General features: G+C 47.5%; 1 protein-coding gene across 1 annotated transcript; it reads left to right on the forward strand.

Annotated features, from left to right (window-relative positions):
* Window positions 1–13,245: 13,245 nt before the first annotated feature.
* Window positions 13,246–14,718, forward strand: LOC125534109 (anthocyanin 3'-O-beta-glucosyltransferase-like). Its single transcript, XM_048697406.1, has one exon. It carries the CDS (start codon window positions 13,246–13,248, stop codon window positions 14,713–14,715), a length of 1,470 nt encoding a protein of 489 aa, XP_048553363.1. The 3' UTR covers window positions 14,716–14,718.
* Window positions 14,719–18,412: the final 3,694 nt, after the last annotated feature.

Raw genomic sequence — 18,412 nt, forward strand, 5'->3', positions numbered from 1 at the left:
TTTCATGTACTCTCTATGATTTGAGATAAAACAAGCAACATGCGTCTTTAATTTGACCAACGTCGGATCAAGCATGTGTGTTAAAGAGCATTCTGATTTATTTATAAATTTGATGATTGAATATGCAGTCAAAAGAGCCAATTCTGGCATTTATGTCCCTTACAGGGAATTACCCGCATGGCGGGAAAAGATGATTATGATAAAACCCGCATGGCAGGATAAGTCTGGGAAAATCCCTGCGTAACCCGTATGGCGGTAGCAATTTTCTCAGACTTATCCTGTATGACAGGAGAAAGACATGATGACTCATGTGCTTTTAATGTGTCCCACTCTGGGAGAAAAGTATGGAGTATCTATTATGCTTTCCTAGTATCAACCGTACATCTTATGTGTAACGGTCATTAAGCACTCAATAAATCCGAAGAGAATAAAAGTTACAGACGAAACTAAAGATAAGAATGATATGCAAGTGTGACTTACAAAAGTACTAATGATAAAGAACTCTATTGAGTTTCTGAAATGTAATGAGGAAAAAGTACTCCCATACTAGTTAAAAGATAACTTCATTTTGTATGAAGAGATAACTTCATTTCGTATGAAGTAATCTGATGAATGAAGTAGATAATCAAAGTTTCCTCAATTCACAAGAGTTATCAATGGTTTTCGAAATTGTGGCAGAAAAGTTCTTGCCACATTTCGAGGGGGAGAAAGACATATGAGATAAATTAAGAATGATGAAACTCCCCTATACTTTAGATAATGTGATGAAGAATGTGATCGTCTGGGGGAGTATGACAGTCATATTAATACCCCTAAAGAAAAGAAATAGTTGTATTTCTGGATCTTTTACAGTTCCGAAAGCAGAGTAAGGAATACTAAGACGGTGCTTAAAGTGCCATAAAGAAGAAAGTTTTAAAAGAATAAACCCAAATTATAAAGTTTAAGGATACGCCATTTTTAGTGAAGATGGAGTAATCTGGGGGAGCATGTTGTATGACCTATACAACACATCCCCATATGAGAGAAGTGCCCGTACCTGAGACACTGATGGTCTCAAGGAATGAGAAAATCAGATACTTCTGATTACTATAAAGTCTATGTTAGTGAAATTCAAATGGAGGTTGATCCCACCTCATTTAAAGTGCTCATTCGAGCTTTGAGAAGTGTCTGTTTATCTAAATGATAAGAGACTATGTGAGATGAAATGAAATTGGTGAATCCCGAAGATGTTCCTCTAAATGATAAGAGACTATGTGAGATGAAATAAAATTGGTGAATACCGACGATGTTCGGGACTGATGAGTAATTTCCATGGAGCCAAAACAGTAGGCTGTAAAGAGTCTACAAGGACAATGTGACTCCAAAGGAAATATGTAAAGGTGTAAAACACGACTTAAATCGAAAGGTTTTTGCGCGTTTTGCACTGAATAAATTACAATGAGTGTTGGTAGCACATCATGATCTGAGTTACATCAGATGAAAGATATCATGATCTGAGTTACATCAGATGAAAGTAAAGAACACAGGGGATATTGCCTAAAGAAGTCTTTTATGGACTAAAGCAATCAAATGTTGTTTTGAGTTAAAGAAAATGAGAGGAAAATTGTATTCGTGCAAAGTTATAGAATGGGAAATTCATTTCCTAATCCTGTGCATGTGGATGACATCCTACTTGCTAGTGGTGATGTCAACCTACTGCAGGAAGAGAACAAAAGTTCTTATCCTCAAAGTTCAAAAGAATGTTATCCGTAGAATGTCTCTCGTTATAAGTATCGAGATTCACAAAGAAAAGAATAAAATGGGGTATTAGGGATGTCGAATGGACATGCTAAGAAAGGTCTCTAAAGTATGCATGTGAGAAAACCTACGCCTGTTCTTATAGTCAAGGGTAATAGAACTGGAAACTATGGTGTTCCAAAAGTTGACGAGAAAAGATTGAAAACGGATATGGTACCATATGCTTCAGTTGTTGGAAGCTCAATACATTACCCTAACACAGTTCACATATCCCGGTTGTTTTGGCAATGTCCAGTCCATATATAGATCACTGGAATGGAGTCAAAGATATCAGCCTCAAGCTGAAAGAAATAAGTGCTCTCAAAAGATTGTGAGTACAAAGACATGACTTGTGAAACGTATAGCGAAATCCACAATTGTCGCTAACTTTCATACTTGGAGGTTTTTGTGTGGAAAAGCTCCAAAGAATGAAACAATTATCATCAATGTGATGCAAAGATATGTTGTAGCTTGATATGAGGCTGAGGGACAGGCAAAATGGTTATGAAGACCTGTACCCGGAGTTGATAATGGTTGACAACAGCGATAACTATTTTAAGTCTTTCGCTCCTATGACAACGAGTCAAGTGTTGATGCCAAACACACTGACACAGAGTTATGCGTTGTAAAGGAGAAAGTCCGGAATTATGTAGGAATGCTTGAAGCATAAAAGCAACAGACAAGTGTTTGCAGATCTTCTTATTAAAGGCTTACCGCCCAGTGTGTTCGGAGAACATACAGTCGACATGGGTTTTATGGTATAGTCTAAAATTTTCGGACAATAAAAGGGCCCAAGGTTAAAGAATTTGTTTCAAAACAGCGAGGTACGTTGTGGCTGTTTGATTCTATCGGCAATTGAGCTGTGACAATGAAACATGTTCTATGTATTGATCTGTTATGAAACGAGTAAAGTAAAAGTATACGGTCAAAAGTAAAAGTTGAGATCAAGGGGGAGAATGTTAGGATGATCTCCACCGTGTGGGCCCAACGACCCACCGGGCCCTTAGATCTGCACCCTGATCGGAGGCGCTCAACCCACTATGGGTGACGGGCCCCTGTCACCTGCACTATATAAAGAGGTGGGGGCCGGCGGCTCGCATAACAAGGTTCGTCGCAGCGCCGTACACCCCACCTAATCCCCTACCGATCTAGGGTTAGTGCAGTGCTGATGGGAAGCACCGCCACCACCACTCTCTGCCATCACACCGGCACCGGCGCCATAGCCGGCAACCGGAGCCCCTCTAGACACGAGAAGGTAAGAAGTACCGTGAATCATCTAGCCTACCCGATCCATGGATATAACACCGTGGACTCCAAGAGGGTGCCGAGGAAGGCCATGTCGTCCATGTCGCTCATGTCGAAGTCAGACGACGGTGCGGCGGCGGTGTAGCGGTGGTGCTGGTAGTAGGATCCCAGCGGGAAGGTGACGGCGAAATGCTGCTCCATTGGGTTGACTGGCCGAGGCTGATCGATGGGGAGAAGCAGTGGCGGCTTCTTCCTGCTTGGTTCGGGGTTTTGCGGGGCTTGACAAGCAACAGGAAACGCGCGGGGGTTTTATACAGCTCCCCGGTGCGGTGCGTCACCTACATAAACCTCATGATTTGATCGGACTAATTTAAAAGGGAACGGGCTACGGAGCTCAGCGATGATCTAACCATGACATCAAAGCGGGCCAACCAGCGGGTACGAGGCAACCAGCCGGTGCGGTGCAACTAAGAGATACTCGCCGGACACAGGAAGCGGAAGAATGCACCTTCGGGCTTACGTACGGCGGCGGGATACGACCAAAACACCAGGGCGTCGGCATCGCGCTTCAGAGGTGTTCGGAGGAGCGTGACCATGCCCTTCCGGTATGGTGTGAAGTTCCAGGGTGGGATTCCTCCTCCCTCCGATGGGCGTCTTCTTTGTTTCGCGTCATTTTAACTTTAACCCTAAATTTCATTCACAATATATTAAGTATAGGTCACAAAAATTTACATCACTGAAAACTATAGTACATTTTAACACGGATTGAATGGTATAATTTTCATGACATACAATATTTGTATTTATTTATGAAAACACTTTTGATCTGTTCATCATCAATTATGGCAGTACAAAAAACACCAAAACTATTAATAATATACATCTAGATCCTTAGACACCTACCGACGACTATAAGCACTGGAGTCAGTTAGTGGCATACCTAGCGGGGGTGCCATGGCACACCCAGAATTTTGTGAAATATATTTTACCATGTAATGATTGGTTGATTTTCAAGGCCCATCCAAGCTAGTTGAAATAGACCTTAGTTTTTTTTACAGTGTGCACAATCTTCATTTCATTTCTGGGTCTGCCACTGACTGGTATGAGCCGAAGATGCGCCATCATCATCACCCCTCCCTTACAGAAGAGGGGGTCGTCGATGGTGACCTGGCCATCGAGGCGAGGACCCACGTGTGGTGAATGTCTAGGTTTGGGCACCATCACACAAATAGAGCACGAGCGTGTTGATCTTTTAAGTATAATGCATTTAAAAGCTCATATACCTCAAATTGTACTCATATATAATTTACATCACAAAGCGAGTGTTTTTGTATAACAAGATTAGCTCTTTTCACTTTGGCCTTTTAGGGTTCCACTACAGTGTGATGACGTGGTCCCTCCTATTCTCTATAATGCTTCTTCACCCACCCCTTGCCAGCACCTTTGCCACCTTTGTTTGCTGCACCCCTCATTCCCCAACTTCTCATTTCTTTCCATTGACAACTCGATTGCCCCCATTACTCCTTACTACACGATCGCCTTGCCACTCCACAAATCCACCTCCATCGGGCGTCGTCTTCCACCACAGCCTCCTTTGACAGTGCCAAGTAGGGATGCCGCTGCTTCTGGTCAATCTGACATTTAATCCCCAAGGGAGCACACTATCTTTCTAGCTATTGGTGTGTCACCACCTCATCATCATCCCCAACTTCCAGTGACAACATCACTCGTTGTCATTGCCCTAAGTAGGCCGATAAGTGCTCTCAGCCCATCCTCGCCCACCTTTTCTCTTTCTTCATATTCGTTTTTGATACTCCTTCCTGCTCAAGCATGTCCCTATGACCTTGGTTGGGTGGATTCTTCAACTTCAAGAGGTTGTCTTTCTTGCGAGGAAAACTTTCGATCCATTCATCAAATATTATGGCAGTACAAAGACAAAAAAGTTACATCCATGTTCATAGACCACCTAACGACGATTATAAGCACCAGAGCGAGCCGAAGGCCCGCAACCATCATCACCCGTCCTTTACGAAGCCTGGCAAACCTCGTTGTAGTACATAGTTGGTAGGTTATCATGCTAAAGACCCGAAAGGACCAGCGCAGCAGAACATCAACCATCGTCGATGGAGAGAAGTGTAGATCGGAAGGATCGAATTCGTAGCTACACAAGCACTGATGAACAAAGACCAGATCCACTGAGGACAAATGACCGAATCACGCGAGATCCATCAGAGACACACCTCCACACACCCTCCAACAACACAAGACACAGCGGCGGGACGGGGCCTAGGCAGAGAGAACATTATTCCATCTTCAGGGTGTCGCCGCCACCTTGCTTTTCTAAACATGACACAAACCCTAAACACACTAAAAAAATATCTAAAAACTAAAGCAGGAGCCCTCCCAGTGGCAAGGGCCGGAATCCACCATGTCTTCATGGCGCTAAGGTCGTAGAAGACGAGGCAGATCAACACCGGTGCCGGCCCGAGGCAGGAAACTCTAGACACATGGGAGTCTCTCGTGGGAGGATAAAAACGTTTCGAGGTGATACTTCCAAGAGGTTATCTGTCCCGTTGAATAGCCGTTTAGAATAGGAAGTGGTGGTCAAATCGGTATAAGCCTGGACGTTGATTAGCCGACTAGCCGTAGAGACGCGGTGTAGAGGTTTGTAACCAGGGCTTGTTTGACCGAAAATCAGCCGGATGCGGAGGCTGAACGACCTGGATGACATATCCTGACCGTTGAAAATCGTTAAACCTGGTTCCGGTCATATCCTGAACGTTGAAAACCGTTAAACCAGCTAGTAAGACTACACTAGTCACAAGACTTCTTACCAAGTTAAACAATTCTACGCTATATCGCCGACTGTTATGTTGCGTAGGTTGTATCAGCACTAATTAAGAGCAATATATGAGCTACTGTAGCACGGACCGCCAGGAAATTAATTATGCAAATAAACGGTAGAGGTAATCTGGTTCAACTAGGTTTAGAGTATGCAAACGCTGACCACCTAAAACGCAAGAAACACAAGCACGGACCTGGGTCCTGCGACGGCAATGAGGCTTAGGGCATCTCCAACACACGAATCCTCAAACCGCCCGTCCGGACCGACATGTTGTGCCATCCACGCGGTCTTGTATCAGTTCGCTCGGCGGTTCGGACGCCGTAAACAGGAGAGAAAGTGGGGGAGGGAGGTTTTGCGGGCGTCCAGACTGCTGCTACGTCCGCTTCTGACTGCCCTAACCACTCAAACACCCTTTCTAGTCTGCGTGCTTCCCGCCCGAAAGGGTCAATGCAGTTCCAGAGCGTCAGTGGCACATTCATACCCGGCCAGAGCGGATGCGATTACTCACTACTGCCGTCATTGAAGCAGCACGCAGACAGAGAGAGCGCTGCTTTCCGGTGCACGCGACCGTTCCACGTTCAAACGACACCGTGGCCATCTGTCGCCCTACATTAATGACACGCAATAGCCGGGGAACCTACTCCAGTGCCACCCGTCCGTCTGTCTACTGCCCACCGTTGCCATCCGCCCGTTATATAAACTCCAGTGCCAGCCATAGCTGCAGCCATCCTCCTCCGGTCCCTTTCTCCTATCAAAACCACTCCCACCATGGCCACCTCGTGCTCCAAAGCCCTCTTGGACGGACTATCATCGTAGCAGAAGAAGGGGATGGCCGCCAATGCAGCCGGCAGGCCGATGACATTCCAATGGAAGACGCGACCGAGGACTAGACGGTGCCACCCTACTTGCCAGTGCATGTCAGCATGACCATCGGCAATGGTCGTTCCGACTATATGGGTATGGTGCGGGAGGAGCACGAGGAGCAGTTCGGGGCGGCGCAAGATGACCAGGCCTACAACCTCCAGCTCCTCGAGGAACACCGACAGGGGAAGGAGCAGCTCGCCGCTGGCAGGTCCATTGCGCTGGACGCGAATGTTGCAGAGCAGGCAACGCTGCTCCAGTCCTACCGCATCGCCCGCCGCCACAACAGTTGGCGGTATCGCCAATGTTAGGCGAAACTGGAGGCCGCCTACAAGAAGATGGATGAGGCGGCAGATGAGGTGTGGGGCAAGATCGATGATGAGGAGGACATTGTCGGCTCCGCCAAGGCCGCACCCCGCTGCCACGACCATAAAGCCGGCATGTCCGCGGGCGTCGCCGCCGCTTGGGTCCCAGAAAGGCCACCGTTCTTCCCCTTCTCCTGAAGCCAAGCTTGGCGTGCTGAAAATCGTTGGCCGATTAGCCGCTTAAGTTGCGGTGGTGGAGGCTGCTGAGGCAGATCACCGAGGCGGAAGTGGAGAAGGCGAAGGCAAGTGCCGGAGCTTCGGTTCTTGGGGTTGATGGCCGAACATGGGGAACGGGCGCCGACGATCATTTATATTAGATTTAGAATAGGGTTTAGTCAAAAGTTGTCCAAAATGTAACATCCGGTTTATATGAAATATGTTCGAATGTAATGAATCCCGTTTGGTTTATATGAAAATCTGAAGTGTTCGCATGAATTTCGTCCGGTCAGTTTGAGCCGTATTTGAAATGATGCGGGCAGTATCGGATGGGCGTCTTTGGCATCTGTGTTTGTGGACTAGTCCATCTATCCGTGTGCTGATGCAAGAGTAATTTACGGGTCAACGTTGGAGATGCCCTCACAGGCGAGTAGAGGCTTGTGCCGCATATACCACTATTTCTTTCATCAGTCTTATCCTACCGCTTTTGTGAGATGGATCAGGATTTCAGGAGGGTGGTTATCAGGTTATGCCTTTTGACATATTGATCTGTGCAATCCTAATACCATTTTCTGTAGATCCTCTCCTAGTATTAACAAAATTTTGGTCGTTATGCCGGTCGGGCAAAAGACAAAAGGAAGAGTGCGGCTATACGACAGCCAGGGGCTTTCCTGCCTTCTTCCTTGCCTGCTCATCAAGTGATCGTCACTTCCAATTATTTTTCTTCACCCACATCTCCTTGATTGGCCTGGCTTGTCTTTTCTTGTTAAAGTTGCGCAAGCCCGAATCTAGTGCGCGCCAACTCCATGAACTAGCAAGTACTACTATCTCTGCTTTGATCCTTTCTTTTCAGCCAATCAGTTCCCATTTTTAAATCCGTTCCCTTTCTCTGCTGAGACACTTATAATTCCATTCCGTAATAATTTCAGGCACACGAATGAATACAATAGAAATAATCAATGCATCATATAACTTTCTCAAGACTTTGCACAAGCTAGGCAGCATAAACTTTGACGGGAGGACTTGTTTAGATTATCATGACAAAAGCCTCTCCCGGGCTCTCCGAAGCTCGAACCGCAGGTAGGTAGCCGCTTCCTCTAAAACGCTCCAGCCAGGAAGATTAGCGCTCAGCCTACATGGACTACCTGCTACTTAAATAACTAACGATCATCCGTATGCTATTCTCTTACGTTACTGTCCTTGTTGAGTGTTTCCTTCAAAAAAGAAAAATCCTTGTTGAGTGTTCGTAGTGTTTCGCCTACATCAGCATCCAAAGGAGCAGAGATGCTTCCTGCAGTATTATTATCAAGTGTTCGTGTAGACCTCCATTCAGAGATGTACAGTATGCGTGCAGTGCTCAAAGTGCCCCAACTTTGGCTACAGAAGATTTGGAGATTGCTCGGCTCATTGTATCCCATTGCATGCGTGGTGTATATATACACGTACAACTCAACTAATCCCTACATTAATTCTCTCACAACCCCCCCCCCTCCCCCCCCCCTCGCCCCCCCCCCCCCCCCCGACATACCACAGACACACACACGCACACACACAAACAACCCCACTTCGAAGCTCACCACCGGTAGCCCTTTCGTCATGATGCCAGCAAGCTGTCCCGATCTAGGCATATGAACGACTTGGAACTGTCCAAAAGAGAGTTATTTTTCTCTTACAAAGTGAATCTCGAATTCGATGTGCTTGGTATGTCGACGATGAACGGGATTGGCAGAGAGGTAGACAGCAATACGGCTCATACATTGTCGCAGAAGAAAAAGATCGCATTGTCGATGGAGCAATGGAGTTCGACAAGTAATTGCCGGAGCCAACAACATTCAGCTATCGTGTTTGCTACAGAGTGGTACTCTGCTTCCACGCTCGAGCGTGTCACGGTAGTTTCTCGTTTAGACAACTAGGAGACGAGACTTGTTCCAAGGTAGATGCAATAGCCAGAGGTGGAGTGGTGGGTGTCGGGACATGCCTCCCAATCAACATCGGAGTAGGCAACAATGTTGAGATGTCAGGAGTCGAGGATTCATGAAACCATGCCATGCAAAGAAGTGCCACGAATGTAGCGGAGGAGACACTTTCAAGGGCGAGTTCATGCCCTTAGGGGCGTGCATCTGCAAGCAATCTGGCCAACCGCGTAGGCGATGTCCGGCTACGAAGAAATGTGGTCTGCGTAACCATAGAAAAAGACATGCCAAATCATCATCTCCTTCAACCGATGGATAGTAGTCCCCACAAAAAACCCTCGTTTCTAGATGTGGCATGTTTATGGCTTGGAAAATGGATTTTAATCGAGCCAGGCAGGTTCTCTGCTCCCTTCCTCATAAGTGATAGTTTGGTTAACTATAAGGCCAAGGGAGTCTACAGCTTGCTTTAGTACAAGGCACCTGCTTACGGTGATTCGGGTTGCATGTAACTTCATATACAAATAGAAAGTGATTCATTAGCAAGTGTCACCATGTTGGGGAAGCATACATGAACGACAAACAAAACCAAGAACGTGAAATCGACAGAAACACGTAAGCAATGAAGCCTCACTATGGGGAACAGATGGACAAACTGCTCCTCATCCATCAAAGAAGAAGCCTCAATGCCCAAATAAAACACGCGTTGCTAGCCCCACGCTGCAAAACCGCTTGTTTCCAGGAAGCTGGCATCTACTGGATCTACAACTCGGATAGGAAAAAAACAATTAGCCGATCGCTCAGAGCTCCTTGGATAGCAAAGATGAGCTCGAAGAGCACCTCCACCTGACCAAGGTGAGGGACTTATGTAGAGCGGCAGTGGCGGAGGATAGAGAAAGAAGGAGAAGAAAAGCAAATGTCATCTTTCGCCCACCTAAGGGTTAGGGTTATCTTTTAAAAGAATCTCTTGTATCAACAGATGTGAGAATCGGTCGTGCATATTATCATATAGAAATGTGAATCGAGATGCATCTGGATGAGAGTTTGGCTTTCTTTTGGCAAAAACTAGATTGTTTTCAGCAAACTAGCAATCTGTAGAGATGACTGATATGTCCCACTGCTTCCTCAACTTGAGCAGGAAACTTCCAACCAAGTAGAAGGGAGGGGCACTCTCAAATAGGAATGCAAACATAAAATGCGTGCTCTTGAGTGTCAATTCCTCTTTTGACTGAAGTGAATAACAAACATTCCTTCCATTTGGACAATGAATAATAAGAGAATCGTAAAAGATATCGGAATCTGGGGCTAGGGGACGAGATAAAGACAATGACAACACGCAAGTGAACGAACTAACAAAATCGACCACAAAGAGTCATACACGTGGACACAGTCCCAAAAACAAAGAAAGAACGAACAATGAAAGCCAGGTAAAAAGAGAGACATAACACAGTACAAAGCCAAGGAGAGCACATCCTTTTACTAAGTGGAGCGAGTGTCGCAGGCTTACCAACAAACACTCACCCTGCCCTCCCCTCTAACCCAAGCCACTGGCACGGAGGCCAACATAGGAGAGTCACTGTTGGACGACGACTGGGTACACATAGCATACGAACCGTCTACCGGCCAAAGAAGGACGGAACCAACACGGTTCCATGCGGACACTAGCCAGATACAACCAACCAGAGAAACGAACAATACTCCACGCGGTCGCCGATCGGATAAAACTAGCTATGCGGAACGAACACGGGTCCACCCGAACACTGGCCAAATAGGACCAGATGGACGGATAGGCAGGAACCAAAGGTAATAGTCGGGCACAAACCAAAGAATGAACCCATCTTTATCTAACTGGCGAGAGGCTTGCTTCGCAATGTCTCCAACCGCGCTGGCCTTAAGAACCACTTGGGTGTTAATCGTTATAGCCTGGTGGGTCCGAGTAAGATGCACAAGCCGCTCGACACGATCGCACATAGTCGGGCGGGTTCCACGCATGACAGTCGCCTCTACCCGGTGGCCCAATGCTTCGTGGGCCTCACAAGCCATCAGGGCGCGCCCTACCCCCCTGGGTGTACCCTCGTGGGCCACTGCTCCATCTTCTTGTCTCCTCCAGAAGTTTCCAGGGTCTCTTATGTCTAGAAAAAAATCTCCAAAAGTTTCATGGCATTTGGATCTCGTTTGGTTCTGATATTCTGAAAAATCAAAAATAGGCAAAAAACAACAACTGGCACTGGCCACTAAGTTAATAGATTAGTCCTAAAAAATGATACATAATTGCTTGTAAATGTATATAAAACATCCAACATTGATACTATAATAGCATGAAACAATTAAAAATTATAGATACGTTGAAGACGAATCACCCAAATATCATATAGCCCCACACAAGCGAACGAAATGGCACACGCGGGTCGAGGGCAATGGACGGCAAATGGGGCGACCCTGTGCGTGCCCTAGGGCCACACGTCATGGACCCTCGAAGATGTCGGCTCGGTGTGGAGCCCGAGAAGATCAAACGGCCGGGAGGGCGCTAGGGAGCCAGTAGCACGCGCCACGAGCAAAACGGACGGCGCGGAGAGCACTCGGAAGCAGGGAAGCCCCCAGGAGGCGGGTACTCTAGCATTCTTTATAGGAGTAATAGCCAAGAAGGATTGGTTCATCATGTTGGATCCGAACTTGATGGATCCAATGTCGTAAGAATTTTGGGAGAAGGCATGAATGGTGATCATACGTTCCTGGTACCTAGGAGAGGGAATGGTGGTTGCACACACCGAAGGAAAAGGAGGGTGACACACACACCCGAGGAGAAGTGTATTGTGCACATGCGGGCAACATGTAATTTGTACATGTCACCGGTTTATATGGTTTTATTCATGCAACTTGTTAAAAACTACTGCATGTTTGCTTGATGTGCTAAACTTTTACCCACTCCGGTCCTTTGTACTCTACACACACCAAATTTATATTAAAAATTGTCAACGTCTACGATACAAAATACATATACTATGAAACTACATTTGACAATGAATCTAATAATATTGATTTAATATTGTGAATGTTGATATTTTTTCTATAAGTTTGATCCAAATAAAGATACTTTGGCTTTGGACAAAACTTATATGCAGACTAAAAAGGATCAGAGGAGTAAATTTGAAGGCAATTGAAGTGAGTGAACGGGGAAATGGAAAAAAGATGAAAGCTGAGATATGACGACTTTGAGTTTGCGTGTCCTTTGACCAATCTCTAAATGTATATAAAGTGTGCTCCATATGCATTACAACAACTACAGATAAAATAACTCATTGCTTTACTCTCTAAATTCATTGAATGAACGATTTTCAACAACATTGCTACAATAGAGTGACCCTTTCTTTTAAAAAGACTAAAAATCTGATGTTAGATCTTTAAACATGACAAACTGAATGTTTTAACTAAGGGTGTGACTTGGTCTCAGTCGACTGAGACCTAAGTCTTGGTCAAGTGACATAGGAGTAGCATATAAGAAGAAGAAAGAAAATTGTATGAATCTTCCTACAAAATCAAAGGAATATAGCATTAACTGATACATAACGAAATTTCAGTCGACCGAGACTAGCAAAACTGTTTAACCAATACCTAAAATTTGGCGTTCGCCAGATATTCGGGTCCTTTTCTTTCCATGCGACACAGTGGCTTTGTAGTATATTCCTGAAAAACAGAAAAAATGTGGCTAATGCGGTTTATCTGTACCACATTGCAGATTCCGCCTATGGCTGTTTTAAGTTTTAACGGGGCCTGTCAAACAAAGTGAGACCAGCTCTGGTCAAACCCTTGGATGGCAGGTATATCAAAATCGTGAACGGCACTCCAAGTTACCCTAGAAACAATTTCTCATTTCCTCAATGCTTCCATTTGATAACGAGCGCCCAATTTTTTAGGACTTAATTTGCCGGCAACAAGAAAAGCTAAACTTTTACTGGGACTTTACAAATACTCCTCTACGCGGCTCTCTTGTTAATTGCTCCGAACTTGCGGCCTCTGTACTCGTCTCACATTTTGTTATCACTCTCCTCCGGAGCGTAGTACTTGTCGTGAGTGGATGCAGCTAGCCATGGCTGCCCAAGACGAGCAGCAGCGGCCGCTGCACATCCTCTTCTTCCCGTTCCTAGCCCCCGGCCACCTCATTCCAATAGCCGACATGGCCGCGCTCTTCGCCGCCCGTGGCGTCAGGTGCACCATCCTCACAACGCCCGTCAACGCAGCCATCATCCGCTCGGCCGTCGACCGTGCCAATGACGCTCTCGCTGGCCCGGCCATTGATATCTCCGTCGTGCCGTTTCCTGACGTCGGGCTCCCGACGGGCGTCGAGAACGGCATGGCCCTTAGATCCCAGGGCGACCGCGACAAGTTCGCTCGAGCGGTGCAGCTGCTCCGCGAGCCCTTCGAACACTTCTTGGTTCACAACCACCCCGACGCGGTCGTGGCCGGCAGCTACTTCCACTGGTCCGCCGACGCTGCCGCGGAGCACGGTGTCCCACGCCTCACCTTCCTCGGTAGCAGCATGTTCGCGCGGTCCTGCAGCGAGAGCATGCTGCGCAACAACCCATTGGCTACTGTCCCCGACGACCCCGACGCGCTCGTTTCCCTGCCGGGGCTGCCGCACCGTGTCGAGCTGAGGCGGAGCCAAATGATGGACCCCGTGAAGCAGGCGGACCACTGGGCATTCTTCCAGAGCGTGAACGCCGCGGACCAGAGGAGCTTCGGCGAGGTTTTTAATAGCTTCCATGAGCTGGAGCCGGACTACGTCGAGCACTACCACACGACCCTTGGCCGGCGCGCGTGGCTCGTCGGGCCGGTAGCACTCGCCAGCAAGGACGTGGCTGGGAGAGGCACCGACGCGCTCTCACCGGACTCGGACAACTGCCCTGGGTGGCTGAACACGAAGCCTGCTGGCTCGGTGGTGTACGTCTCCTTCGGCACACTGATCAGGTTCTCGCCGCCGGAGCTGCACCAGCTCGCCCGCGGCCTCGAACTCTCAGGCAGAAATTTCATGTGGGTGACGGGCGCCGCAGGCCCGGACCCTTCAGAGTGGATGCCTGAAGGCTTCACCGAGCTGATGGCACGCGGCGACCGCGGGTTCATCATCCGAGGCTGGGCGCCACAGCTGCTCATTCTGAGCCACCCTGCCATTGGTGGGTTCGTGACGCACTGTGGTTGGAACTCGACACTTGAGGCCGTGAGCGCCGGTGTGCCGATGGTCACGTGGCCGCGGTATGCAGATCAGTTCAGCAACGAGAAGCTTATTGTGGAAGTGCTCAAGGTGGGCGTCAGCATCGGCGCCAAGGACTACGCATCGTCCGTGGAGACTCACCAGGTGATCGGCGGTGAAGTAATCGCTGAATCCATCGGAAGATTGATGAGCAACGACGAGGAGGGCGGTGCCATAAGAAAGAAGGCCAAGGACCTCAGTGTGAAGGCAAGGACCGCGGTGGAGAATGGTGGATCTTCGTACAATGATGTTGGCCAGCTGATGGACGAGTTGACGGCCCGCCGGAGTTCCACGAAGGTTGGAGAAATGTAAAAAAATGCTTGGGTTGGCATATATGACAAACATTCGCCACGAGAGATGGAGTATTTGGGAAAGTTCGTCGGGCAGTTTCAGTGTATTTGAAGAATCTAGGTGGCTTTTTTAAAAGTCAAATACACCACGGATGCATCAACTTGTTTGGTGCGACCATTTTAATGCCTAAACTTATAAAATACATGAAACTGGTGCCGTAACTTGTCCGAGCATTTAAATACGGTGCCTCCGTCCGTATCCGGGCATATGCACTGCCCACATGGCGTGCCAACGTGGCATCGGCCCACATGACAATGGGTGTGAGAGGAGTGCGCTGGTTGTTTTACAAAAAACTCCTTATACATTATATAATTTTCACAAAAGCTTTTGACATTTTATTTAAATATGTCAAACTGCATTGATCGCATCTATTACATCTAGACCTCGCATGTCCGCACATGGAATAAAATAGTAATAACAAAAAAAAGCACCCGGCATGATTCAAACTCAGTACGAGGGCGCGCAACTCTAATTAATGGGGCGACTCATTTCGTCCATTTGGGTCATCTGAACATAAAAGTTGGCCCAACGAGGCGACCCAAACGGAAGCGCGTGTCCGTCTGCTGTCCGCTTGCCATCCCTCCCGACCCAAACTGAGCACAAAAATGGGCCACAAATGGGTCTGCGCGGACAAAAGCGGGCACTCTCGTCGTCCGCTCTCGTCTGCTGCCTTCCTCTCATGTCCGCCCCTGGACCCACGTATCAGTGACCGGGTGAGAAAACCACCCCAGCCGCGACCCCACCCCACCTCCGCCTCCTCCCACAGCCGTACCTGTTGGGTTTCGTAGTAATTTCAAAAAAATTCCTACGCTCACGGAAGATCATAGTGATGCATAGCAACGAGAGGGAGAGAGTGTGATCTACGTACCCTTGTAGATCGACAACGGAAGCGTTTGGTTGATGTAGTCGTACGTCTCCACGGCCCGACCGATCAAGCACCGAAACTACGGCACCTCTGAGTTCTAGCACACGTTCAGCTCGATGACGATCCCCGGACTCCGATCCAGTAAAGTGTCGGGGAAGAGTTCCGTCAGCACGACGGCGTGGTGACGATCTTAATGTACTACTGTCGCAGGGCTTCGCCTAAGCACCGCTACAATATTATCGAGGACTATGGTGGAAGGGGGCACCGCACACGGCTAAGAGTATGATCACGTGGATCAACTTGTGTCTCTCTGGGGTTCCCCTGCCTCCGTATATAAAGGATCAAGGGGGGGGTGCGGCCGGCCTAGGAGAGGCGCGCCAGGAGGAGTCCTACTCCCTCTGGGAGTAGGATTCCCCCCCCCCCCAATCCTAGTTGGAATAGGATTCGCGGAGGGGGGAAAAGAGAGAGGGGGCCCGGCCCCCTCTCCTTGTCCTATTCAGACCAAGGGAGGGGAGGGGCGCGCGGCCCATCTTGGGCTGCCCCTTCTCTTTTCCACTAAGGCCCACTAAGGCCCATATACCTCCCGGGGGGTTCCGGTAACCTCCCGGTACTCCGGTAAAATCCCGATTTCACCCGGAACACTTCCGATATCCAAACATAGGCTTCCAATATATCAATCTTTATGTCTCGACCATTTCGAGACTCCTCGTCATGTCCGTGATCACATCCGGGACTCCGAACAACCTTCGGTACATCAAAATGCATAAACTCATAATATAACTGTCATCGTAACCTTAAGTGTGCGGACCCTACGGGTTCGAGAACAATGTAGACATGACCGAGACACGTCTCCGGTCAATAACCAATAGCGTAACCTGGATGCTCATATTGGCTCCTACATATTCTACGAAGATCTTTTATCGGTCAGACCGCATAACAACATATGTTGTTCCCTTTGTCATCGGTATGTTACTTGCCCGAGATTCGATCGTCGGTATCCCATATCTAGTTCAATCTCGTTACCGGCAAGTCTCTTTACTCGTTCTGTAATACATCATCCCGCAACTAACTCATTAGTCAATGCTTGCAAGGTTTAAGTGATGTTCATTACCGAGAGGGCCCAGAGATACCTCTCCGACAATCGGAGTGACAAATCCTAATCTCGAAATACGCCAACCCAACATGTACCTTTGGAGACACCTGTAGAGCTCCTTTATAATCACCCAGTTACGTTGTGACGTTTGGTAGCACACAAAGTGTTCCTCTGGCAAACGGGAGTTGCATAATCTCATAGTCATAGGAACATGTATAAGTCATGAAGAAAGCAATAGCAACATACTAAACGATCGGGTGCTAAGCTAATGGAATGGGTCATGTCAATCAGATCATTCAACTAATGATGTGATCCTGTTAATCAAATGACAACTCTTTGTCCATGGTTAGGAAACATAACCATCTTTGATTAACAAGCTAGTCTAGTAGAGACATACTAGTGACACTCTGTTTGTCTATGTATTCACACATGTATTATGTTTCCGGTTAATACAATTCTAGCATGAATAATAAACTTTTATCATGATATAAGGAAATAAATAATAACTTTATTATTGCCTCTAGGGCATATTTCCTTCAGTACCAGCAGCAACTCCCTGTCGGCGGCGATGCATCTCTTCTCGGGCGGCTGCGGCCGCGACCCCCACCTCGCCTCCGCCTCCTCCTCCTCCCGCCGCGTCCTCCAGCTCGCCGCCGCCTCCTCCAGCTCGCCGCTGCCTGCTTCTTCTTCCTCATCGCCTTCCTCCGCCTAAACTTCCCCTCCTCCCGGTCCACCGTGTCGTCCCCTGCCGGCCCTCGCACCCGCCTCACCCCGAAGGCCGGCCCTCCGCCGCGACTGCATGGCTACAGAGGCCGCCACGGCCGCCGTCGCCTCCAGGGAGCTCTACACCGGATCCAGTTCGACGACGTGGACGGCGGCGCGTGGAAGCAGGGGTGGGAGGTCGCCGTCGGAGCTGGCCATCGACTTCGCCCGCCCACCTCGATCTCGTATGCTCCCAGTGCAGGCTGTGGTGACGGTGGAACGCGGCGGCGCCGGTAGGAAATCTGCATCTTGCTTGTCCGCTTTGGGTCATCCACGAGCGGCGCGTTTGGTGCATCCGCAGACCGTGCGTGTCCGCCTCATGTCCGCTAGGCGGACAGGCGACCCAAACGGACAAAAACGGATAAAATCCGTGTCCGTTTGGGTCGCCCCATTGGAGTTGCTCTAATCACTACGCCTATAATAGTTGACTGTGGAATATCCTAATATGCTTCTATTTATCAAGAAACCGGGTGAAATAATAAAGAGAAATAAAAAAGAAAACGTTGATTCGTGGCAAATTGAAAAATAGAATATTAAGAAAGTCTCATGTTTGAAAAAAAAACTATTCAACATATTACCTGCCATCAACTTAATTTTTTTAGTGATTTTACAAAAAATCATCATATTTTTGGAAAATTCTCACGTGTACTAAGAAATTATAAATGTGTTTTTAAAAAATGTCTGTCATGCATTCAAAAAATTTACAACATCTATTTCATAAAATGTTCAATATGTATTAAAAAATTTGTGTAAACTTATTCTTACATTTCTACAAACACATTTAACATGTGTTAACACATTTATAGAATTTATTGTTTCTACACAATGATTTTTAATACATGTTAAACAATTTTCAAAATAACGTTGTTGATTTTTAATAGTTATGTATTCTAAAAATACAACGAAGATACAAAATAATTTTGTGTGCTTGTGGTCCT

The sequence above is a fragment of the Triticum urartu genome, chromosome 2 (genome assembly GCF_003073215.2).
Source record: "Triticum urartu cultivar G1812 chromosome 2, Tu2.1, whole genome shotgun sequence".
In the NCBI taxonomy this organism is placed as follows: Eukaryota; Viridiplantae; Streptophyta; class Magnoliopsida; order Poales; family Poaceae; genus Triticum; species Triticum urartu.

What these genes read in the sequence shown, in the direction of transcription:
- LOC125534109 (XM_048697406.1), top strand. Translation starts at nt 13,246, where the DNA reads ATGGCTGCCCAAGACGAGCAGCAGCGGCCGCTGCACATCCTCTTCTTC.